General features: G+C 46.8%; 1 protein-coding gene across 2 annotated transcripts; it reads left to right on the plus strand.

Annotated features, from left to right (window-relative positions):
* The first annotated feature begins 81 nt into the window (after positions 1-81).
* Positions 82-25,541, plus strand: TAGLN2 (transgelin 2). Of its 2 annotated transcripts, none has more exons than XM_081968287.1 (5): positions 82-216; positions 17,644-17,864; positions 19,032-19,206; positions 21,892-21,994; positions 22,929-25,541. In XM_081968287.1, exons 2-5 carry the CDS (start codon positions 17,685-17,687, stop codon positions 23,068-23,070), a joined length of 600 nt encoding a protein of 199 aa, XP_081824413.1. In that variant the 5' UTR covers positions 82-216; positions 17,644-17,684; the 3' UTR covers positions 23,071-25,541. The 2 variants fall into 2 exon arrangements, with proteins under 2 accessions (XP_081824413.1, XP_081824412.1); XM_081968286.1 differs by lacking the exon at positions 82-216 and adding an exon at positions 741-883.
* Positions 25,542-25,849: the final 308 nt, after the last annotated feature.

Genomic DNA, 25,849 nt, shown 5'->3' on the forward strand with positions numbered 1-25,849 from the left:
TGACAAACAACAGCTGGAAAAAGATTTTTTTAAAAAAACCTCGTCTTATCTCTATTGAGGCAATTATGGTTGCATCACTTCAGGCTACAAAAGGACTTAGGTTGGCCCAACATCCTGCGTCTTTCCGAAGAATCCCAGGCATTGGAGCCGAGTTGTGCAACCTTATGGACTAGAAGATTGGAGGGGAGGAGTCGATTTGGCCAGAAAAAGCAGGAGGTACTGCAAAGCTATATGTTATGTGGTTGTTTTTTTTGGGGGGGGGGCTGTCAGGCCTCCCCCTCCAGATGTAATTGACCGCTCCTTGCCCCAACTCCCCAAGAGTAACCCCCCCCTTCCGTGAAAGATGCTGGGAATTGTAGTTCAGCAACTTCGTGAGCGTTAAAACGAATTGGAAAGGGACCTTAGAGGTCTTCTAGTCCAACCCGCAGCTCCAGACAATTGGGCACCCAATACCATTTCAGACAAATGGGTGTCCTTTTGGGTACTCCTCCCTTTACTCTGGAATCGGGACCCCGGTTCGAATCCTCGAGAACAAGCGCCGCTGCAAAGGCTCTTACTCCGGAGTAAGCTCTTTAATTCCGGAGTAAAGGCAGCATGGCTGGCGCTGCTGGAGATCGACTCCGGATTCCACCCAAGACTCCGAATTGGCTCTTTGCGCCTTTAAAGCCTCTCCCAATTCTTTCCCTTGAGTTTCTTTTCTCTCTCTCTCTCTCTCTTTCTTGCTTTCTTTTTTTTTTCCTTCCCCCGGGGGAGGCGGCGACGCCTCCCCTCGGAGGAGCGCTGACATCAGCCTTAAAAACCAGCGCCGGGCGTGGGAGGAGAGAGTAAGGCGCGGCTTTTGCTTAATCCGGCGGCGCTCGCAGCTACTCTCCTGCGGAAGAAGGTAAGTCGGGGGGGGAAGAAAGGGGACCCCCAGGTGATCTTGGAGTGGGGGGATCCGCTGGAAAACACCCACGCCGGTGGGTTTTTTCCCCTCTCTCTTCCATGTGGAGCGGTGGGGGAAATCTCCTTTTCGCACGTGGCTTCTTTGCCAAAGTCTGGGCTGTGGCCGCGTGGATGATCTCCAGGGCTCCCACGCCCTTCTCCGCCTCGCTCCATGGCCCGTCCTTTTTTTCTCTTCTCCCACCCTTTCTCTTTCTCCTTTCTCTTCTCTTTCTGTTTGCTTTTTGGGTTTTTTTGGAGCGTTGCCTTCTCCGCTGGGACTGAAAGTCCCATGTGGCTGCAAAGCAGGGATGATGAGAATTGTAGTCCTGAGCGTTTGGAGGGTCTCTCTCTCTTTAACGCCTTTTGCCAAGATCTTCCGCCACCCAAGTTGGCAAAGAAAAGCGGATTTAGAAGTTAGCGAAGAGCTGGGCTGCGGTTCTCCTGACAGCCCCTAGGTGGCCGCGGAAAGGTACGGTTGTGGCGCCATCTGGTGGCTGTCTGGAGGTTTGCAGGCTTTCTTTGGTCACTGTTCCGGGAGGGCAACAGTTGATTTGCTGCCTTTTGACACCCCCCCCCCAAAAAAAACTTCATTTGCACGGCACCCCATTGCTATGGCTGATTTAACATGAGGCGCAACCCCAAGCCAATGTTGGTTTGTGCAGTTAAAGGGTTGCCAAACAAGCTATGATTGAGTGAAAACCCAGCTTTTCTTCTGAATCGGCTATCCCGCTTGTCTATGGTGGTCAGCTGTCTTTTCAAGAGTCTGATGGTGGATCTCTGAACTTCCCCACCCAGATGTGAATTACTCCCAGCTTCCCCCCCCCCCTTGGCCTTGTGGCTGGCCAACATCTGTATAGCCACCAACCCACCATCAGCCTAAATTGGCTAGCACACCCCTTCAAAGGTCCTCAAGAGTATAATTATTATTTTTTAAAAAAATAGGAATAATGCTTCTATTTATGCATCTTCCCTATTCTCTGGTCACAGACCAGATTTTGTTTTGTTTTTTTAATTTTAAAAAAATATTTTGCAAAAATATCTCTGCTTGAACACAAATAAAACTAACTGCATTAGTCTTAGTTATTACTTTCAACCAACTTAGATATTTCTAATGTTAATACATGTTTATATAAAGTTGCAATCTGCCACTATTCGATTATTACAAGTTTTTCTCTTCTTTCTTCTTCTTCTTCTTCTTCTTCTTCTTCTTCTTCTTCTTCTTCTTCTTCTTCTTCTTCTTCTTCTTCTTCTTCTTCTTCTTATTCTTCTTCTTCTTATTATTATTATTATTATTATTATTATTATTATTATTAACCAGGCATAAGATTGTAGAACAGGGGTGGCCAACCTTGGAAAAGGTTGTGGACTTCAACTCCCAGGAATTCTGGGGGTCAAAGTCCACAGGTCTTCTATTGTTTGTGCAGCAAAATAGTTTGCAAAAGCTACAGAGACCGAAAAGGGGATTTAGCAATCTGAAGCTAGGAACAGCACCGCAAACCAGGAAACGTGGAGAAAAGGAGAATGTGGTTTTTGCCTGGTGCTTGAGAACGGAGTCAATTTCTGGTTATTTACGGGCCCAAAACCAGCCTGGGAAGGCTGCCCCATTCTTCTGGAAAATAAGCCAATTTGGATCCTTTCCCAGGGCAGTTTTTTTTTTCTCCCTCCCCTGGTTGCATTCTGGCTCTTTCCACCAAGATTCGTCCTCGGTTGATCTCTGGCAGAATCTGGAATGTAAGGATGACAGAAAGCTGGTTTCTGCTTAAACTTGCCCTGGAAGGAGGGAGGGGAGAGAGGCTGGGGGGGGGGGGGGAGATGCTGACCCAGCCGATTCCCACCCTGGCTTGTCTCTGCGGCTCTCGGAAACAAGGTGGTTGAAAAAGGAGGCTGGGATTGTGTCTCTCGCCCGCCGGTGCGTCATTCCTTGGGAGGGCAACTCCCTGCTGGCTGGCTGTGGGTCATCGGTTATGCTTGGAGGAGGGTGCAGCCTGCCCTGCAGGGTTGTCGTTGCGCCTTGGAAGCTGAGATGGTGGAAGTGTATCCGTTGTATTGTTCTTTCCCACCCCCTCGCCCACAATTTATTTTAAGTCAGTTAAAAATAGGAGCTGCAAACAAAAAGGAAAGTTTGCAAAAACTTTAAAAGTGTGTTATAAAAGACAAGAGACAAAAAATACACACATATATATTATCCCCCTCCCTAGTTGAAAACTGATAAATATATTGCAGTAATGATAATCCCCCCCCCTTGTTGCAAAGCAGGCCCACTTTTTATAAACTTCTAACCAATTTATTTTTTGAACTGCAGTTTTTCCCCCCTTTCAAATTCATTCACAACTATACATTCTTGTAATTGCTACTTAACATTTGTCTATTCTTCCTTAGTCTCTATAATTATTTTTACAAATTATATATATATATATATATATATATATATATATATATATATATATATATATATATATATATATATATATATATATATATTTCGTAGATTTTCACGGGTGTAGGTATGCTATAAACGTTGCAAAGACAATCTCAACCTTACACGGGAAAAGACCCGAATACAACAAAACCAGCATAGATTATATATATATATATATTATATATATATATGTATATAGATAGATAGATAGATAGATAGATAGATAGATAGATAGATGATAGATAGATAGATAGATAGATAGATAGATAGATAGATGATAGATGATAGATAGATAGATGATAGATAGATAGATAGATAGATAGATAGATAGATAGATAGATAGATAGATAGATAGATAGATAGATAGATAGATAGATGATAGATAGGAGAGAATGATAGATAGATAGATAGATATAATATAGTTTGGGTCACTTTCTTGCCACACCATGCCTCCATCTTATTTTACAACAACCTTGCTCCTTCTCTCTTCTCAACCTCCCTTCTCTACCTTCATTTTTCCGCCCCTCCTTTCTTCTCCCTCCCAAATAATTTTTTAAATCAGAAAGCTAAAATATGAGCCACAAACAAAAAGGAAAGTTTGCAAAAACATTTTAAAAGTGCATTATAAAAGATAAGAGACAGAAAACACACACATATTTATTGTCCACCCCTAGTTGAAGACTGATAAATATATTGCAGTAATAACAGTTTCCCCTCCCTCGTTGCAAAGCTGGCCCACTTTTTATAAACTTCTAACCAATTTAACTTGACTACTATGAGAAGAGAGAGCTAACAGGTAAACCAACAGCAGAGTTTAAATTTTGTTACCCCTTTTATTATTTGGATAGGGTCTGCTAATACAGCAATCCTGCCTTCTCCCGCTGCAAATTCTCGATTTCTCCTAATGACTGTTTTGAAGGGCGCAGGTGTGCTACATCCTGGGCCTTTTTTTGAGCTGCCCAAAATTGCCATCTTGTGGCAGGGAGTTCCATAGCTGGAGCTGCAATTCAGTAGAAGAAGAAAATTCTTTATCTGCCACTTTGGCTTCTAATATGACCGGCAAGAAAGCTTTTATTTTATTTTAATTTTCTTGCACAATAGGATAATGGAGGAAGCCGGATTCGCTTAAGTTTATTCACTTAACAACCTTGGCAAAAAAAGGGGTCGTAAAACCAGGCAGGCCTCCCATAGCAGCTGCCTTGCTTAGCCATGGCAATTAGGGTCCTAAGTATAGTTGTAAGTCGAGGATTGGCTGTATATCTCTACGACGACTCTGGAGAGCATCTTATATGGCTCCAATACTAAATTCTTGACTAATTTAGGCTGAATTTCCCTTTTTTTTAAAAAAAAAAAAAAGCTCAGCAGGAGAAATTAGATTCTAGCAATTTGGGCTAACTTTTCCTCTCTCTAAATGCAGATTGGGAATTTAATCAGCAGGGAGGAAAATGTCCCAATCTTTTCAACTTTTAATTTTCGAGGGGGGGGGGGAAAGAGAGCTAATTCAGAGCACTTCGCAGTCTTGCAGGTACTCCTCAGCTTACGACCACAATTTCTGAGCCTCAGATTTCTGTTGTTAAGCGAGACATTTGTTTCAGCGAGACAAATTTCTGTGGTGAAGTGAGAGAGTTGGAAGGGACCTTGTTAGGTCATCTAGTCCAACCCCCCCTGCTGAAGCCAGAGACCTTACACCATTTATTGACAGCTTAGCAGTTGGAAGGGACTTTCTTTCTTTCTTTCTCTCTCTCTCTCTTTCTCTTTCCTAATTTATTATTTATTTTTATGTCAAAAAAAAAAAAAAGGAATGCCTTCCTTACTACAGCTTGAGAGCAAAATAATAAAACGTTTGACCTCGAAAGGCACAAAAAATCCCTACATTTTTGCTGACATACAATTCCCGGAGTCCTTCCAGATGGAGAAAGAGGCTGCCATAAAAACCCGAAGTTAATTTAAATAAATATCTGCCTGTTGTGCAAGCTTTCAAAAAGTAATAATAATAATATAAAAACGAAATGAAGGAATTTCCCTTCCTCCTTCCCTTCCAGGGCTTTTTTTTTTTTGAAAAGGGCTTCGGTTTGGGGAGGGGGGGGATTTGGGCCGCTGCATTTTCGCGCCATCAAACTGCGGTTTGTTTCATTGTGGCTTACTGAACAAATCCACATGTGCTTGGGTCATTCTAGGCCTGGCAGGCTTCCCCTCCCTTTTTATAATTAAGTTGTGTTAAGTTATGTGGCTCAGTGGCTAAGATGCTGAAGATCAGAAAGGTTGGCAGTTCGGCGGTTCAAATCCCTAGCGCCGCATAACAGAGTGAGCTCCTGTGACTTGTCCCAGCTGGTCCGTGAGAAAATTTTGGTGGTCCGCAGAAAAATTAGCTTCATTTTTTATATTGCACTCAATCAGGAGTCCCCAAACTACGGCCCCTGGGCTGGATACGTGCAATGGACGCTTGTGTTGCTGCAGAGAGTCTCCCCCTTCGGGGTCATTTTGTGGGGGTTGGAGGGGGGCAGAAATTCCCACTTGGGGTCCGCTTCAGCCTCCTGGTGAGGGGCTTTGGGCGAAGGCTGGAGGGAAGGGCCGCTGGTGGCGAAGAGCCGGAGGGCCTCCTTCCAGTGGGACTGCATCATGGCCTGGAACTGGCTGACCATCTCAGCCCGCTGAGCCTCCAGGCGCCGGGACCTGGCCTTGCACTCCTGCAGGTCTTCCCTCTGCTTGGAAAGCCCATGCTCCTAGTCCTCAGGGAGGTGCTTCTGCTGAGCCTCCATCTCGGCCAGATCCAATGTGAACTGAGCTCTTTTGCCAACTCTTTCTCCTGGGGGCTGCTTAGCTCCAGCAACTGCTTCCTGTTGGGGCCCTAAGGAGCCCGGGCGAGCAGGGGGAGAGGAGGGGCTGGGAGGGGAGGGGCGAGTAGAGGCTGGTGAGGCGCCCCTCGAAGTGAGTAACATCGAGTTGTCCACGCCCACCTAGTCACATGACCATCTAGCCACGCCCACCCAGCCGGTCTTTAGGCAGATCATATTAGTACTATACTATGAATGTAGTGGTCCCTGAGGTCGGAAAGATTGGGGACCCCTGATCTAGTCCAACCCCCCCCAGCCCAAGCCGGAGACCCTACAGCATTTCTGACAGATGGCAGTCCCGTCTCTTCTTGAAAGCCTCCAGGGATGAAGCTCCCACCACTTCCAAAGTCCACGCCTGAATTCCCACAATGCCCTGGAGCAATGCTACATCAGCAAAAGGCATTGTGGGAAATTTGAAATGGTGATCAGTGACCCTTAGGCTTCCCTGCCAAAACAGACAAGAGACCACGATCGGCAGAAATATTCCTGCAGGAATTCAGGATGCTACAGCTACCGTTTGAGGATTCCGTACAGGAAGGGCCTCGACTTACGACAGTCCACGTCGCGACCGTTCGGAGTCACGACGGCTCTGACAAAAGTGACTTGTGACTGCTTTTCACACTCACAACCATTGCAGCGTCCCTGTGGGGCTTGGCAACCGACTCATATTTATGACGGTTTGTAGTGATCAAGCTATCCCCTTTTGCGACCTTCCGATCAGCAAAATCAATGGGGAAGCCAGATTCACTTAACAACCGGGTTAACTAACTTAAAAGCTGCAGTGACTCGCTTAACAACGGTGGCCAAGAAAGGTCATGAAATGGGGCCCAATGCACTTTAATTAAACTGTCTCGCTGAACGACAGAATTGCAGGCTCAAATGTGGTCATAAATCCAGGGCGATCATGTTTGCAAAGCATCTCGGTTGGAAAAGGAGATCTGGGCCAGACTTCCTCATCTCCTTTGATGTCGTACGCAGAAATCCTGAACTGATTTTTGTGGTTGCTTGACCCACAATAGGTGTGTGACGGCACCTTTTGTTTGCCTTCTGTGTTTTGGCATCGGTGAGAAGTGTAGGGTGGTGGCAGCTGAATAAACATTTCAAAGGTAAACAAGGATGGTTTTCTAAGGCCAACGGGTTTTTTCTTTCTTTCTTTCTTCCTAAACGTATAAAAAATTGGAAGCTCTCTACCTGAACAGTACAACTAGGAAAGTTCAGGTAGGATTAGAACTCTTCGTTTAGTGCCTCTTCTGTCCTGAGAGCATGAAGCCAACTCCTTGTCCCGACAAAAAACCTTTTTATTAATTGGCTGTGAATTCTGCTCCTTCACATCCAGCAAAGTCTTTCAAAGGAGGATTTACGGTCACAGACCTTCTCTGGCTTGGCGAGCTGCCAGGCCGATCTCGGCAAAATTTGGCAAGAAGTCACGAACCAATGAAGCGAACTAATTGTCTCCTGCAAACTCCACTCCCCTGTTGCTCCTCTTTATTCCCTCGGGGGGGGGGGGGGGCATTCATCGTCCACCTCTGGCCTTCCTCCCAAGCCGACCCCTGTTCTTTCACTGTTCCCTTCATCTGGCAGCTCTGCGCATGCGCACACTGGGAACAGGCTCCAGCTGTTCTTCTGCCTCACTGATGTCCGACTACAAAGGCACCTGATAATTGTCAGACGGCTCTGGCCCCCTCCCTGCTTACGACACAGAGCCTTCCTCAGAGCCTTCCCCAGACTCCAGGACTGGCCCATCTTCCTCCCCAACCTCCTCAGTGTCCGAATCTGTTGCCAGCTCCACTGGCTGCTGGCGGGCAACAACGTCTTCGAAGGTACAACGGCAGTGAAAAATAGGGACTTCTGACCATTTTTCACACTTAACAACTGTTGCAGCATCCCCAGGCTCACGTGATGAAAAGATGGACACTTGGCAACTGGCATGTAAGGGCAATCCTTGCCTTACGACCACAATGGAACCCAACATTTCTGTCGCTGACTGAGACGTTTGTTAAAGGAGCTTTGACCCTGTTTTACGAACTCTCTTGCTGCAGTTCTTAAGGGAATCACTGACAGTTGATACGGGACTTCTTGCCACGGTCGTTAAGTGAATCGGTTAGTAACCCAGTTGTTAAGCGAAACTGCCTTCCCGTTGGTTTTTTTCAGAAGGGCGCCAAGGGGGATTCACGTGACCCCAGGGCGATGCAACCGTCGTAACTATGAACCCCTTGCCAAACATCAGAATTTCGATTACATGACCGCGGAGAACGCTATAACGGTCGTAACTGTGAAAAAAACGCCCAAAACTCACTTTTTCCAGCGCCGGTGTTAATTTTGAGCGATCCTTAAGCAAACTGTTGTAAGTCGAGGACTACCTGCATTTATGGAGGTTGCACTGTCCCGATATGTGTGTGTGTGTGTGCGCTTGTGAGAGACTGGGGAATTCTGGGAGTTGAAGTCCACCCATCTTAAGGTTGCTGAGGTTTTGGGGGGGGAAATGGGTGAACCATGAAAAGCAAAGCAAAAATAATAAGAGAACATTGGTTTTGGGGAGGGGGAATTGAGGAGGGGGCAAGGTTTCTAGCTTTGCCTCTCTCTTTTCAGGCATGGAAGGGTTTATTACACACAAATACACACAAACACACATGCATACTGTGGCTAATCAGTCAATGCTGAACTTTTAAATCTTTGAGCTGCAAGGCTGAGAAAACTGGGTGTGAGTTTAATGCTTCCTGTTCCTTATCTGTGGCAAGGTGGGAATTTATAGTGTGTGTGTGTGTGTGTGTGTTTGTGTGTGTGTGTTTCTTTGTGTGTGTGTATGCGGGCATGTGCCAGCCAACTCAGCTCTACTGGCAGAAGGATGGGCAGGCACCGTTCCCCACTGAATCGAGCTTACTTCGCAGTCTGTTTCCTTCTCCCAACATGCCCGGGGGAGGTTGCATTCACACAGCCTCCTGTGCTTTCTTGAACGGGGTTAAAAGCCACGTCCTTCACTTAGAACCTGCAGCCGAGCCCAACATTTCCACGGCTAAGCCAGACAGTTGTTAAGTGAGTTTTGGCCCCGTTTCTTGCCAAGGGAATCGCTGAAATGATTTAAATTAGTCGCACGGTCGTTAAGTGTGTCTGTTAAGTTGATTTCGCTTGTCGGAAGGTCGCAAAAGGAGATCACAGGGCCCTGGGACATTGCAGCGGTCATAAATACAGGCCAGTTGCCTCCGAATTTCTGATCATGTGACCATGGGGGAATGCTGCAGTGGTCGTAAGTATGAAAACCAATGTCATTTTTCCCCAGGGCCGTTGTAACTTTGGGACGGTTACTAAACAAATAGTTGTAAGCCATGGATTAGCTGTAGTTTCCTTCCTGGTACCCAGAAGAGCCAAAGTAGAGATGGAAATGATATAGGTAGCCCTGAACTTATGACCATTCTGTTCTGACTTAGGGTTCCCCAAAAAGCACGAGGCAGAGTCCTGGTCCCCAAAAAAACCCCTTTTGTTAAACGAATGTGAATTCCTCTCATTCACATTCAGCCAAGGCCTGGCAAACAGTCTTTCAAAGGAGGATTTATGACCACAGACCTTATCTAGCTTGGAAAGCTGCCATGTCAATATTTTCCCAAATGAGGCGCTGTGCAAGGAAACACTCTGGGCACAGAGTCTCTCAGATTCACGGACAGATCTTCACACTCCTGAAACGAATGAATGAATGAACGAACGAATTGTCTCCTGCAAACTCCACTCCCCTTTTGCTCTTCTTTTATTCCCTCTGGGAGGGGCCCTTCATCATCCACCTCTGGCCTTCCTCCCAAATCGACCCCTGTTCTTTAGCTCTTCCCTTCGTCTGGCCACTCTGCCCATGAGCACACTGAGAACAGGCTCCAGCTGTTCCTCTGCCTCACTGATGTCTGACTCCGAAGGCAGCTGAGAACTGTCAGACGGCCCTGGCCCCCTCTCTGCCTCCGACACAGAGCCCTTGTCAGAACCTTCCCCAGACTCCAGGACTGGCCCAGGTTCCTCCCCAACCCTCCTCACTGTCTGAATCTGCTGCCAGCTCCGCTGACCACTGGCAGGCCACAACGCATTAATATAGCAACCATTCAAAGTTACAACAGCACTTAAAGAAGGAACTTAAGACAGGTCCTCAAATTTCTGACCATCGCAGCCTCCCAGTTTTTTTTTGGGGGGGGGGTTGGTGCATCCTACCCCCCCCCCCCCCTCTTTGTTTGCCAAATCCAAAATCTTGCATCCCCAAATTGTGGCATCCTAAAGTCACACAATCTCTGTTTTTGCCAGAAACATAAAATCTTAAATAAATGCTGCGGTTGGATTAAATAAAAAAGGTTTCTTCTAAGCTAGGTTTCGCCGAAGCTGTTTTGCGGTGGAACCTCCCAGCTTAGGCGCAGTCTACCTCCAATTACCGGGAGGCAAGGGGGGGGAGCAAGCCGATGAAAAAAAGTTATTTGCAACTGTGCCCTGCCTGTGAACTCTTACCCACCCCCCACCCCCAAAACACGCATCTCTTTCTGGCTAATGAAACGGAAATCGGTGGCTGGACTTGAGCCGTTTTTGCATCCCGAAAAGCCTGGGGGAAAAATAAATAAAAATCGCGTTGCTACAACAAGGCTTTGTAGATTAAAAAGAAAAAACTCAGGAAGTTTCTCCCCAACTGTTGCGGCTTCTGACTTACACATCTCACTGCTCCACTCCTTCCTGTTCCTGCTAAGTTGAGAATGTGGTTTTGGGGTGTTAACCAACATCAGGTCCTTCCTCCTTCCCCCCTCTTCCTCCTCGCCGTAATGCCACATTTTGAACCTTCTGTGGGGTCACCTTGCTAATAGCTACTCAAACCTCAAGTGCAATTCTGCACTTGGCGTGTTTTCTTCAAATTAATGGGCCTGCCGCGCCTTAAATAAGAATCTTAACTTTGTGCAGATCAAACTTCCTTCCTTCCTGGCTCTTGCTGAATTGAACTCGGTTTGCTAAAGCCTTGAATCCTGGTTGCTGTTGTTTTTTATTGGGGTGGGGGAAGCCAGCTAGGATGGGATTAGCTAGCCCTGATTGATTAGCACTGGGGCAATTTCTTTAATTCTGTGCAAGCAAGGACGTGGGGAGTCGTCAATTTACGACAGTTTGTTGAGGGACGGTTCAAAGTTACAGCGGGCACTGAGAAACGGTACTTAGGGCTGTTTGTTTCAGCTCAACTTTTGCAGCATCCCCCAAGGATCACGGATCAAAATTCAGACGCTCTGAGGCGGCCCCTCAACTATTGGAAGATGCTATTCCTGTCTCCCCTGGTCCTTCGCTAGACTAGCCAGGCCCAGTTCCTGCAACCGTTTATTGCATGTTTTAGCCTCCGGGCCTTTGATCATCTTAGATAGATTCGGATTAACAGAGATGGAAGGGACCTTGTAGGTCATCTAGTCCAACCCCCCCTCCAAACAGGAGACCCAACACCATTTCTGACAGATGACAGTCCAGTCTCTTCTTGAAAGCTTCCAGGGATGAAGCTCCCACAACTTCTGAAGGCAACTTCTCCCCCATGGGTTGATTGTTCTCACTGTCAGGAAATTTCTCCTCAGTTCTAAGTTGCTTCTCTCCTTGATTAGTTTCCACCCATTGCTTCTTGTCCTGCCTTCAGGTGCCTTGGAGAATAGCTTGACCACCTCCTCCTCTCCGTGGCAGCCCCTCAAATATTGGAAGATGCTCTCCTGTCTCCCCTGGTCCTTCTCTTCCCTAGACTAGCCAGGCCCAGTTCCTGCAACCGTTCATCGTAGGTTTTAGCCTCCAGTCCCCTCATCCTCTTTGTTGCTCTTCTCTGCACTCTTTCTAGAGTCTCAACCTCTTTTTTATAGTGCGATGACCAAAACTGGATGCAGTACTCTAGGTGCGGTCTTACTAGGGCTTTATGGAGTGGTACCAAGTGCCAAGTGTGATTGCTATTGCTTAGCTATGGACATTCAAGTTCCAACTGTGGTCGTAACTCGAGAACTACCTGCATTGTCCTCCTCAAAGGTGCAGAGATCTAACAAGCGGGATGGCACTTTTCAAGACCATTTCCCACCTTCAGAGCCTCCTTGGCTTTGAAAAAGACTAATAAACATTAACAGAGAGATTCCCCCCAACCCCCCCCCCCAGAAGGGCTGTTTGCAGTTCTCATTTTGCATAACAGCCATAATGGGGTTAAGTTCCCCTGCAGGGAGGGGAGAAAAAGAGATGGTGTTTTTTTTCCCCCCCAGATTTCTGCAAAAATCAAAGTTTCTCCAGAAAAGCTGTGGTCTGGCTGAAGCCCCTAAAATCTGGGTTTTGGGTTTTTTTTAAAAAAAAAAACCGCAGGCCGTGTGAGCCGATTCAAAAACCAGAGCAAAAGCCCACTGTGGATTAACACAGTGGACGTTTTAAGACAGGTATGCTATGACTGTACATGGAGGGTTGGATTATGTTTGTCAACGGTCAATTGGGGGGGGGGGAGAAGGCAGGAGCAGGCCTGTGGGTTGCTTTTCAACAACAGCAGCTACCAGTTGTGATCTCTCACCTCCCAGGCTACACACACACACACACACACACACACACACACACACAGACACACACATCCTGTTTTGCACACTGCTCCATTTCTGGTTCTTTCCCTCCCCGCTTTCCAGTTTGCTCATAATTCTTAGCTTCCTGTTCATATCTTAAGTTCTGCTTCTAGGTTTATTCCTCTTTTTTTTTTGTTATGGTAATGTTACTGTCGTCGTTATTTTGCTCCAGGATTGAATCTCTTTCTCCATTGCAGGGGCTTTTCTGCTAGGGGCACGGGTAGTCCTCAATTTACAACCACGATCGAGCCCCACCCCCAAATTTCTGTTGTTAATTGCGAGGCATTATGTCAAGCGAGTTTTCCCCGATTTTTACGGCCTTCCTTGCCGGCGTCGTTAAGGTGAACCACTGCAGTTGAGAAGTCGAGTTCTTAATTGAACCCACTGACTTTGATTGCACGACTCAACACCGAAGGCGCACGGAACGCTGTTCCCTTCCCACCAAAGGTGGTCCCTATTTTTCTACTTGCATTTTTTTTAACGTGCTTTCGAACTGCCAGGTTGGCACAAGTCACGGGAACTCGCTCCGTTACGCGGCGCTAGGGACTCGAACCGCCCAACTGCCGACCTTTCTGATCGACAAGCTCAGCGTCTTAGCCACGGAGCCACCGCGTCCTTTGTTCCCTGTTCATTTATTTAGTTGTTACTTATTTATGTCCCTACGCTTCTACCTTCTCATAATTCAGCCGCTGCCTAATTGGATCCCCGTTTAAAGTGGGGTTGGGGGGAGCGTAAGAGTTACTTTTCAGGATATCAAAAAGGACAAATCAGCCTGGCTTTTCTGTAGGGGCACGAAAGTGGTGTTTGGAACTGGGGCCTTTTTTTGCAAGAGGTGAAGGGGCCTCCCCAGAAACACAAAGACCGTAGTGTTGTCTGAGGAAGGGACAATGGATGTCAGAGGGTGGCCTCTGAGGAGTGGGGGGGGGGAGTGTGGAAAGTTGGCAAAGCTGTGGGAACCGACCTGCATTTAAAAAAAACAACTCCACTGTGCATCTTGGCTACGAGAGTTAGCCTTTCTCCATCCCTTAAATATTTCCGTTTCCCTTTAACCGTAAAACTTTTGCGTGCTTTGTGTGTCCTTCCCTGCCCCCCCCCCCCGGCAAGTTGCTTGCTTGGAGGGATTCCTTTAAAAAAAAAATCGCCCCCCTCCCCTTTTTTTCTCCCCAATTCCAGGACACGATATCCACCCAGTTGAAAGTTTGAGAAACGTTTGTCTAAAGGACACTATGTCCTTGCAGATGAGTTGATGTTATCAACTTCTTTGTATCTTGCCTTTATTGTTTTTTGACAAATAATGCAAGGCGGTGAACACACGTATCTAACCCACCCTCTTCCCATGGGAAGAAAAACAACCCTGTGGGGTGGGCTGAGACAGAGGGACTGGGCCAAAGTCACCCAGCTGGCTTTGATGCATAAGGCGGAACTAGAACTCACCGTCTCCTGGTGGTTGGCCCAAAGTCACCCAGCTGGCTTTGATGCATAAGGCGGAACTAGAACTCACCGTCTCCTGGTGGTTGGCCCAAAGTCACCCAGCTGGCTTTGATGCCTAAGGGGAAACTAGAACTCACTGTCTCCTGGTGATTGCCCCAAAGTCACCTAGCCAGTTTTCATGCCTAAAGCTATTAGCTATTTTTTTTCTGCCTCCCTCCCACTGTCCCTCACCTGCGCCTTGATGGCGCCCGAGAAAAATGTTGGAAAAATTCCCACGGGCTCATCTTGGGTCGCAAAATGGTGTAGGCCCGTGATGGCGAACCTACGGCAGAGCCCTCTCTGTGGGCACACGATGTGCCGCCCCAGCTCAATGCCCCCGCAGAGGTGCGCGTGCCTCCCGCCAGCCAGCCAGCTGGTTTTCCAGTCTCTGCACGGGAGGCGGGGCGCATGTGGGAGGCGTGTGTGCATGCGTGGGGAGGACAGGGTGCACAGGAGTGAGGCACATGCATGGGTGAATGTGGGGGGGGGTGCGCATTGCATTATGGGCGTGCGTGATTGTGCTTTCGGCACTCAGCTATGAAAAAAGGTTAGCCATTACTGGTCTAGACACTCCTGTTCCATCTGCAACTCCCACAGGAACTGTCTGGTGGGAAATTCACCCATGGAGAGATGGGGAGGGGGGGTTAAGTATTTCAGACTTTGTACCCGCTCACCTACCCACTCAATCTAAGAGAAAGATTCTCTGGCACTGGCAATGTTGTTGTTGTATTTTGAAGACATTAGCTAAAGGAGAAATTTCCTGACAGTTAGAACAATTAACCATTTGTCTGAAATGGTGTAGGATTTCCTGCCTGAGCAGGGGGTTGGACTAGAAGACCTCCAAGGTCCCTTCCAACTCTGTTATTCTCTTCTATTCTAATTATCAGCTCAGTTGCAATCATTGTTTTGATTTATCCATTTCTCTTTCTTTTCCCATGATGTAGAAAAGATATGGAGACTCTAGAGTGCAGAGAAGAGCAACAAAGAGGATTAGGGGACTGGAGACTAAAACATACGAAGAACGGTTGCAGGAACTGGGTATGTCTAGATTAATGAAGAGAAGGACCAGGGGAGACAGGATAGCAGTCTTCCAATATCTCAGGGGTTGCCCCAAAGAAGAGGAAGTCAAGCTATTCTCCAAAGCCCCTGAGGGCAGAACAAGAAGCAATGGGTGGAAACTAATTAAGGAGAGAAGCAACTTAGAACTAAGGAGGAATTTCCTGACAGTGGGAACAATTAATCAGTGGAACGACTTGCCTCCAGAAGTTGTGAATGCTCCAACACTGGAAGTTTTTAAGAAGATGTTGGATAACCATTTGTCTGAAGTGGTGAAGGGTTTCTTGTCTGAGCAGGGGGTTGGACTAGAAGACCTCCAAGGTCCCTTCCAACTCTTGATATTCTGTTCTAAAGCATCTCTGCCTTCTGTCTGCTTTCCCACCCTTTGAGAAATGCATTTATCAGATTTGGAACTGGATACAGAGGGAAATGTTAAACCAAGCCACAAGGCTTAATGATGTAAGAATTGGACTGAGGAAGGAAGGAGGGGCTGAGAGGAGCCATTAACAGGTATTCCCTCGGGTCACAGGAGAACAGCTTTGATTTGCCCCAGGTACGGCTGATGTAACCCATCAGACTTGCCCCAACGTTGAAACTTGGAATCCATTTTGTCTTGCAAGGGTGGAGGAAGTGGGGGGGCACAGGCAATTAGGGTGTGCCAGGCCCCTGAGGGACTCTTTTTTCCCCCCAACGGCTTGTAAATTGGGCTCTTCAAATGAGAAATCTCAGAATTGTCAGATTAGAGCTGGGAGGGACCTTAGAGGTCTTCTAGTCCAGCCCCCTGCTCAAGCAGGAGACCAGTCTCTTAACAGAATAACAGAAAACAATAATAGTGATGATGATGTCAATACAATACAATAGCAGAGTTGGAAGGGACCTTGGAGGTCTTCTAGTCCAACCCCCTGCCTAGGCAGGATACCCTATACCGTTTCAGACAAATGGCTCTCCAACCTCTTCTTAAAGACTTCCAGTGTTGGGGCATTCACAACTTCTGGAGGCAATTTCTGTTCCACTGATTAATTGTTCTCACTGTCAGGAAATTTCTCCTCAGTTCTAAGTTGCTTCTCTCTTTTATTAGTTCCCACCCATTGCTTCTTGTTCTGCCTTCAGGTGCCTTGAAGAATAGCTTGACTTCCTCTTCTTTGGGGCAACCCCTGAGATATTGGAAGACTATCCTGTCTCCCCTAGTCCTTCTTTTCATTAAACTAGACATACCCAGTTCCTGCAACCGTTCTTCGTATGTTTTACTCTCCAGACCAATTAATCGTCTTTTTTGATGTTGTCCCAAAATCTCATTATCTTTTTTGCCAAAAAAAAAAAAAAGTTGCAAAATTTGTCGAGACTCGCTTAACAACCGCCTTGCTTAGCAACGGAAATGTGGAGCGCCATTGTTATATTATCAAGGACTACCTGTACTCCGATTCAACATTTCTAGCCTTATGGCTGGCAAGCAGGTACCCACCCACCCGTCCACCCAAGGAAGAACTGATTAAGGCTTGGATAAGAGATCAGGGCCCAGCTTCCTTTTCTCCAACTGGTTCCGAAATGGCTGTTTTTGATCAGGGGCTATAAATGAGTCAAAAGATCTGGTTTCGAATCTCGTCAGAGGGTTTGCCCCACCCTGCTGAGTAAGAAGGTGGGGTGTTGCCAGATAGGAATCCGGGCCAAAGCGTTTTTCACCAGCTTTGGTGGAAGCATTTCCCTTAATCCCCGTGGCTCCTGATCCCAATCTGGATGGAGTCAGAAGGATGCCCCTAAGCGCGTACAGAGGGCTATGCTCACCTGATTTCCAGCCACTGTGCTAAGAGGCACGTCGGGACAGGCAGTTGAGAGCCAGAGCGTCTTCTGAGGCAAAACAAGCTTTATTTGACTCGGGTTCCTTCGCCCGCTGACCACAATCAGCAAAAGATCAAGTCACTTGCCAAAGTTTTGGAAAGTTATATTTCGCACATTTTTGAGTTTCTTTGCTGTGCTTCGATTTGCATCCTTTGATTTAAAACATGAGAGGGTCTAAAATTAGCAACTTTAAGACTTGTGGACTTTGACTCCCAGAATTCCATGGCCAGCATGGATGTAAACCTGGGAGTTGAAGCCCACCCCTCTTCAAGCATGCTGGCCGGGGGATTCTGGGAGTTGAAGTCCACCCATCTTAAAGGATACTGGCTGGGGGATTCTGGGAGTTGAAGTCCACCCCTCTTAAAGCCTGCTGAGTGGAGGATTCTGGGAGTTGAAGCCCACCCATCTTAAATTTGCTGAGGTTGAGAAATAGTATCTTGGACATTAATAAATTCCGGAATATCCAGTCATTTAATCATAAAACACTCACTCTCTCTCTCACTCTCTCCCTCCCTCCCTCTCTCTCTCTCTCCCTCCCTTTCAGATCACATTTTTGTAAATCTATCACCCACCCACCTTAGCGCCATGGCAAACCGAGGCCCCGCTTACGGACTCAGTCGTGAGGTTCAGCAAAAGATTGACCGGCAGTACGATCCTGACCTGGAACAGATTCTCATCCAGTGGATCAAGGCCCAGTGTGGACCAGACATTGGGGAGCCCGAACCGGGTAAAGACAATTTCCAGAAATGGCTGAAAGATGGCACGGTGAGGAATTTTTTTTTATTTTTTTGATTTTGCTCTGTCGCCTCTATTATTATTTTTCCCTGCCTGCTCTTGCTGTATTGGATGACGCTGAACTGGCTGTCAAAAATTATTTCAGAGGGTATTTTGATCAAATCCACCGTGGGAAGGGTGGGAGATTTAAAGAAAAAAAAAGGACATGAATGAAAGCATACCCACGTTGGGAAACTGTAAGGCGTAAAGGGAAGAAGTTGCATTAAAAGAGAAAGCTCTATAACAGCTCCCGTTAAATAAGTTATATAAAGCCAAGGGAGAGGCAAGAAAAGACTCCAGATGTTGATGCAAATATAAATAGTTTGAAACTCTCTTGTGGGGTTTTAAAAATAAATCCTTTTTAAATAAATAGCTAGGCTACTAAATGGAAGTATTAGTGCAACCCAGAAAGCAGTGCAGGTTTTTAGAGCCACACTTTTTTTATTATTAGGGACTAGCAACTTATTCCTTGACATTTAAGACACAAGTTTGACTGATCATTTAGGAGAGAAAAGCAGAATTTTTTTTAAGATCCACATATTCCTAACAGGGACTAGCAACTTCTCCCTTGACATTTAGACACAAAATCACCATTTGATTGATTGTTCAGTGGAGAAGAGTAAAGATTTTTAGAAATATGCTTTTCTAAGAGGGATTAGCAACTTCTCCCTTGACATTTACACACAAAATCACCATTTGACTGATCATTTAGTAAAGATTTTTAGAAGTATGTTTTTCTAATAGGGACTAGCAAATTTGTTCCTTGACATTTTACACAAAAAAAATCACCATCTGACTGATCATTTAGTAAAGATTTTTAGAAATAGGTTTTTCTAATGGGGATTAGCCATTTGTTCCTTGACATTTGCACAAAATCACCATTCGGTCATTTAGTAAAGATTTTTAGATGTATGTTTTTCTAATGGGGACTAGCAACTTGCTCCTTGATATTTAGACACACAAAAAAACGATCATTTGACCAATCATTTTGTGAAGTTTTATGGCAAGAGATCTCAAATCTGCTTTGTATCTCCCACCCACCCGAGTATTATGCATCGTATTTTTTTGGCTCAAGGAGACCAACTTCATCTGGTTTTTGAGCAGAGAAGTTAAGAAAATTGACAAGGAAATTATATGCGTGTTGCTTCCTGTTCTTAGGTACTCTGCCTGCTGATTAACAGCCTGTATCCTAAGGGACAGGGGCCCGTGGCCAAGATCCAGCCGTTCACCATGGCCTTCAAACAAATGGAGATGATTTCTCAGTTCTTACGGGCGGCCGAGAAGTACGGTATCCTGGCGTCAGACATTTTCCAAACTGTGGATTTATGGGAAGGTACATTTCAAAGGATGCAATTAAGCATTGGCGCTTCTAGCAAAGAGTTGGCTGGGCTTAGAAAACTCACTAGCTATTCACACAGTTTTGTTTTAAGGGACTGGAGGCTAAAACATATAAAGAACAGTTGCTGGAACTGGGGGCGGGGTGTAGTTTGATGAACAGAAGGACTAGGGGAGACATGATAGCAATGTTCCAATATCTCAGGGGCTGCCCCAAAGAAGAGGGAGTCAAGCTATTCTCCAAAGCACCTGAGGGCAGGACAAGAAGCAATGGGTGGAAACTAATCTAGGAGAGAAGCAACCTAGAACTAAGGAGAAATTTCCTGACAGTGTGAACAATTAAATCAGTGGAACAACTTGCATCCAGAAGTTCTGAATGCTCCAACACTGGAAGTTTTAAAGATGTTGGACAATCATTTGTCTGAAATAGTATAAGGTTTCCTACCTAAGCAGGGGATTGGACTAGAAGACCTCTAAGATCCCTTCCAACTCTGTTATTTTATATTTTAGTCTATATTCTACACTTTATCCTATCCATAAATCTCCTCTCCCAAGCTGGGCAATGAGAGGTTGAATTTTCTGCTTTTTTTTCTTTTTTTAAAAGAGAACATTAAAAAAAGAAGTTCTCTTAGCAGGTTTGGACACCACAAAAAAATCGAATTTAAAAACATAGGGGTTTTTTTAAGCCTCGCTATCCCACTCATCTGCAGCCATTAGGAACCGGAAATTAATTTTGTTGTGTTTTTTAACTTATCCCAAACACACAGAAAATGGCTGAGGTTGAATTTACATTGGTGGATTAGCCTTTGTGAATATTTCAGCAGCTATTTCAAACTGATGGATGATTTATACTGTTAAAAGTGGACATCTCTAGGAATCGCATGGTTCTATTCTGTAGCAGTGGCTGGGGAATTCTGGGAGTTGAAGTCCACCCATCTTAAAGCATGCTGCCTGGGGAATTCTGGGTCCACATATCTGAAAGCATGGTTGAGAAACTGCTTTATGCAAAAGTCTCTTTTGAGCTATAGTTGGGTATCTTTATTTTGCTAATCCTTCTCTCTCTCTTTTTTCTTGACATTTAAAGGAGACGAGGCAACCTGTTAAAAATTGGCCCATTTGCTTAGCTTTCTATTAGTTACATACCACCAAGTCTCTACCCAAAGTCTTTTTGTAGCATTTAAATGTTTGATACTCACTCTCTAATACCACTACTTTGTTTTCAAAATGTATCTTGATTTCAGTGAATGTTTTCAAAAGTACCAATAGTGTTTGGCTTTTAATGTTGCAACGCTTGGAGGAAATGAAACGTTTTATTTTTTGAGGAATGGCTACACATTTTTTTTTCTTTTTCCTTTCACTGGAAATTTGAGAACGGGAGACAGAATTGGCAGAGGCAAATATAAATAGTCCTCGTTTTACAACCATAACTGAGCCGAAAATTGCTACTGTTAAGCAAGACCAGTTGCTCAGTTGAGTTTTGCCCCATTTTACGACTTTTCCTGTCCGCAAATGGTTAAGGAAATCACTTCAAGTTGTTAGGAACACAGTTGTTAAGCGATTCTGGCTTCGTTTGGCAGTTTGGCAACTGTCATGTATTTATGACGGTTAAAATGTCCCTTTGTGCGACCTTCTGACAACGGGGCAGCCAGATTCGCAACTTTACAGCAGTGCTGCTAATTTAACAACTGTGTGGTGATTCCCTTAACGACTGCGGCGAGTAAGGTCGTAACGTGGAACAACGCTCGCTTTAACGCCTGCCTCGCTTAGTGAAAGAAATTTTGGGCACTTTTGCGGTCGTAAGTTGAGGTCTGCCTGGATATATAGATCAGTCCTGGGTGTTCGGGGGAAAGCCGTGCGAACAGATGTTTGTGAGAAGAAGGTTCAGGGTTTGGGATGCTTCCGCAGAATGCAGGCGGTTGTGAGAATGAGGTTAGGTCAGGATTTGAAGTCCAGTGGACTGGAAATCTGTAGAGATTCTCAGTCATCCAGGTCATGGTTGTCCCAAAGGTGCTTTTTTCAGGAAACAACTGGATTTTCTAGGTGTTTTTTTTTCTTTTGAAGACGTTTCACTTGTCATCCAAGAAGCTTCTTCAGCTCAGATTAGATGGTGGAGGATGGATGGATTTATACTCCTTGCAGACAGCTGGTCATTTGCATCCTTTTAGAGGGTCGTTGAGGCCACTTGGAGGTTTATTTGTGTCTTCTTTAAAGACATTTTGCTTCTCTTCCAAGAAACTTCTTCTGCTCTGACTGGATGGGGGCGAATGGAAGGATTTATACTCCTTGCAGACAGCTGGTCATTTGCATCCTTTTTAGAGGGTCATTGAGGCCTCTTGGAGGTTTATCTCTGTTCTTGGGGATCACCAGAGTGGTGCAAATGGGCGTGAAGACTTCGTGGAACTGCTGAAACTACTCAGGTGACCCTGAGGACACAGATAAGCCTCCAAGTAGCCTCAACGACCCTCTGAAAGGATGCAAATGACCAGCTGCCTGCAAGGAATATAAATCCTTCCGTTCCCCTCCATCCCATCAGAGCTGAAGAAGCTCCTTGGGTGAGAAGTGAAACGTCTTCAAAAGAAAAGAAAAAAGTCCAGTTGCCTCCTGGAAAAAAAAAAGCACCTTTGGGGACAATGGACCGGAAGCGACGCCGGCAAACCCTTCCTGACCTCTTTCCACCCTGCAGGGAAGAACATGGCGTGCGTTCAGAGGACCTTGATGAATCTTGGGGGTTTAGCAGTCTCCAAAGAGGATGGATTCTTCGCGGGAGACCCCAACTGGTTCCCTAAGTAAGTGGGCTTGCAAACCAGGTTTCACAATTGATTGGAAAGCCAGTCCAGCGGGGGAGGCGGCACAAGGGTCTGCCTGGGGTATTGATTATGTTTATTTTATTAAGAAAACTAGCCGGTAAGCTGGCATTGCCCAGGTATTTATTTATAAGGGGGGGGAGGGAGCCCCCTTGTGGAGTACTGTGAAGCCGTTACCATGGCAACTCCACTGCACTGTACAGTAGAAGCCGTTTGATGGCAGTACAATAGAAGCCTGGCACGTGTGGCATCACCCATTCCTCTTCCGTGCCTGTCAGGGTTCTAAATAGCATCCAAAATTAAATTAGAGTCCGAGGCAAAGGATTCCTCAAAGTTCCAATTTATTAAGAGAGCCATGTTGGCACATCTGGGAAAACCCGAATGTGGAAGCTTCCAGGTTTTCCCCACCCAGTTGAAAGTTCAAGATCCTGCCCCAAACACCCCACAAGTTCATCCCATGGTCCAATCTCCCACTGCCACGAAGAGAGATTCCACCCATCCAGTTCCGGCCAGGTGCAGAGACAAAGATGACCTTGACTTTCTAAGAAGAATGTTGTTATGGCTACATATCACCCAACTCCATATAATCCCTCCCTCCCATTTTCCCACAGTAGAAAGTAGACAGTAGAAAGTGTGGCAGGCCAGAAGTCCAAAAGAAAAGAAAAGAAAAGAAAAGATGGCTTGCAGGCATGAGAGCCCCCTTTGCAGCTCCTCTGACAAGAATGCGTGCGCTCCCTTTTCGGCACTCGGTGCCAAAAAGGTTCACCATCCCTGACCTATATTGCTGTCCCTTGAGGTGCCAGTCTTGTCCCTTAGGGGTTTTCTTGCGTAAATCTACCATTAAACCAGCATCGCCTTTCAACCTGGGAATTTCCCTGTCCTCATTCAGACTCCTTTTTTTCCTTTGTGTTGCTAGGAAATCCCAGGAGAATCGCCGGGCCTTCTCGGACGACAAACTCCGAGAGGGACAGAACGTCATCGGGCTGCAGATGGGGACAAACCGAGGAGCTTCCCAGGCGGGCATGACGGGTTACGGAATGCCCCGTCAGATCCTTTGAGCCCACCGTCCCGGCCTTCCCCTCCGCCTCCTCCAGTATCTTCCTTTTTTTCCAGAGAACTTTCCAAGTTTCTCCTCCAAGAAACGATCCATTTGGAGTCTCCCATTTTTCCTTCAGACTCCTTTCGGCCATTTTTTCCCCCCAATATTAAAACAAACCAAAAAAATCCACTTTGGTTCCCTTTCCTCTCTCAGCCGAGAATTCCTTTTTTCCCTGCCTCGCCATCATCTCACGACCCTTCCATTTCTCCAAGGGTGCCCAAATCTTGATATATATGTTACGGTGAAAGACCGAAATTGGTGAATGTCGACATTCACCAATCTCGCTTGGTGTATGTCCGAAATATTTGCTAAATGCCCTTATTTCTGACTTACACCGGCGAATGTTGACATTCACCAAGTACGTTTTCGCCTCTCTTTGCGGGAGGAGGAGTGCGAGAGGATCGCCTCTCTTTGCGGGAGGAGGAGTGCGAGAGGATCGCCTCTCTTTGCGTAAGGGGAAGTGCGAGAGGATCGCCTCTCTTTGCGGGAGGAGGAGTGCGAGAGGATCGCCTCTCTTTGCGGGAGGAGGAGTGCGAGAGGATCGCCTCTCTTTGCGGGAGGAGGAGTGCGAGAGGATCGCCTCTCTTTGCGGGAGGAGGAGTGCGAGAGGATCGCCTCTCTTTGCGAGAGGAGGAGTGCGAGAGGATCGCCTCTCTTTGCGGGAGGAGGAGTGCGAGAGGATCACCTCTCTTTGTGGGAGGAGGAGTGCGAGAGGATCGCCTCTCTTTGCAGGAGGAGGAGTGCGAGAGGATCGCCTCTCTTTGCGTAAGGGGAAGTGCGAGAGGATCGCCTCTCTTTGCGGGAGGAGGAGTGCGAGAGGATCGCCTCTCTTTGCGGGAGGAGGAGTGCGAGAGGATCGCCTCTCTGCGTAAGGGGAAGTGCGAGAGGATCGCCTCTCTTTGCGTAAGGGGAAGTGCGAGAGGATCGCCTCTCTTTGCGAGAGGAGGAGTGCGAGAGGATCGCCTCTCTTTGCGGGAGGAGGAGTGCGAGAGGATCGCCTCTCTTTGCGGGAGGAGGAGTGCGAGAGGATCGCCTCTCTTTGCGGGAGGAGGAGTGCGAGAGGATCGCCTCTCTTTGCGGGAGGAGGAGTGCGAGAGGATCGCCTCTCTTTGCGGGAGGAGGAGTGCGAGAGGATCGCCTCTCTTTGCGGGAGGAGGAGTGCGAGAGGATCGCCTCTCTTTGCGGGAGGAGTGCGAGAGGATCGCCTCTCTTTGCGGGAGGAGGAGTGCGAGAGGATCGCCTCTCTTTGCGGGAGGAGGAGTGCGAGAGGATCGCCTCTCTTTGCGGGAGGAGGAGTGCGATTTCGGACTTTCACCGTAACATATATATATTTCCCTCCCTCCACTTTCCATCCACTCAGGACTAATTCGTATCCAAAGACAAGAGGGTATGTTTTCCCCATCTTGCCTGCCTTTCTCGAAATATTTTTAAAAGATCCTAGCCTCCAAAAAAGGTGGCTCAGGGGCTAAGACGCTGAGCTTGTCGAACAGAAAAAGTCGGCAGTTCAGCGGTTCGAATCCCGTGAGCTCCCGTTCTTTGTCCCAGCTTCTGCCAACCTAGCAGTTCGAAAGCACGTAAAAAATGCAAGTAGAAAAATAGCAACCACCTTTGGTGGGAAGGGAACAGCGTTCCGTGCGCCTTCGGTGTTCAGTCATGCCAGCCACATGACCACGGAGACGTCTTCGGACAGCGCTGGCTCTTTGGCTTAGAAATGGAGATGAGCAGCACCCCCTAGAGTTGGGAACGACTAGCACAGATGTGCGAGGGGAAACTACCTTTTACCTTACCTTAGCCTCCGACCTCCAAAGGTCTTTTAAAGAAAGCTTCTTTGGAATCGAAACCCTTCTCTTCTGGACCAAAATAATCACTTTTTTTTTTTAAAAAAAGAAAGTCCTATCTAATGTTTCAGGGAGTTGTTTTGCTTCACCCCAAAAGACCCGTTAGATGCTATAGAATAGACAGTGAGCGGTGCGACTGTGTTGCTTAATTTTGGGTGCATTTTTTTGCCCACCCCTGCTTTGAAGGAATAGGAAGATCAGGGGATTGATCCCTTCCTCCAAAATGTTACCCCTTGGAAGAAGACCCCTCTATCTACGCCTCCTGGATTCAGCTTTTATTTTGGGGAGGGGGGGGGCGATGTTGTTAAGATTGGACAGAACCGTGCAGCTGAGTTTGCTCTTGCAAAAATCCTTAAATCGGTCAGGGGAGGAGGGTAAACCATCCTTGGGGTACACAGATCCATGGTGCTGGGTATATTCCCCCCTCCACAGCTCGGCCCAACCTTTTGCTCTTGGCCTTCGGGAATTTCCTTGAGTCCCCCAGCTTTTGGGAAGGGAGGGGGGCAAAGCCAGAAGCGATAATAACTACCCTGAACTTTGAAAGTATCCTGCCTCAAGGCTCTTGATAAGAAATAAAGATTGCTCAATTCTTGTTGTTTGTGGGCCTGCCTCCTTCTCTTTTGGATCTGCTGCTTGGAGAGAGCTCGTGCGTCGTTCGACTACCCCTCCCAGTTCAAGCAGCACCCAAATGTCTACCCAAAACCCAGTTTGCCAAGAGGGTCAAGCAGAGGTGATCTTGAGTGGGGTGGGGGGGTTAAGAGCACACGGGGGGGGGGGGAGGAAACCCTCCTGATGAAAAGGCAAATTAAGGGGGGGGGTTAATTTTGCCACCCCTGTGCAATCCAGACAAGCGTTTGTGCAAGGAAGGATATGGCTAAAGTCTAGCCATTTTGATTTGCA

Source organism: Natrix helvetica, assembly GCF_964273705.1.
Source record: "Natrix helvetica genome assembly, chromosome: 16".
Lineage (NCBI taxonomy): Eukaryota > Metazoa > Chordata > Lepidosauria > Squamata > Natricidae > Natrix > Natrix helvetica.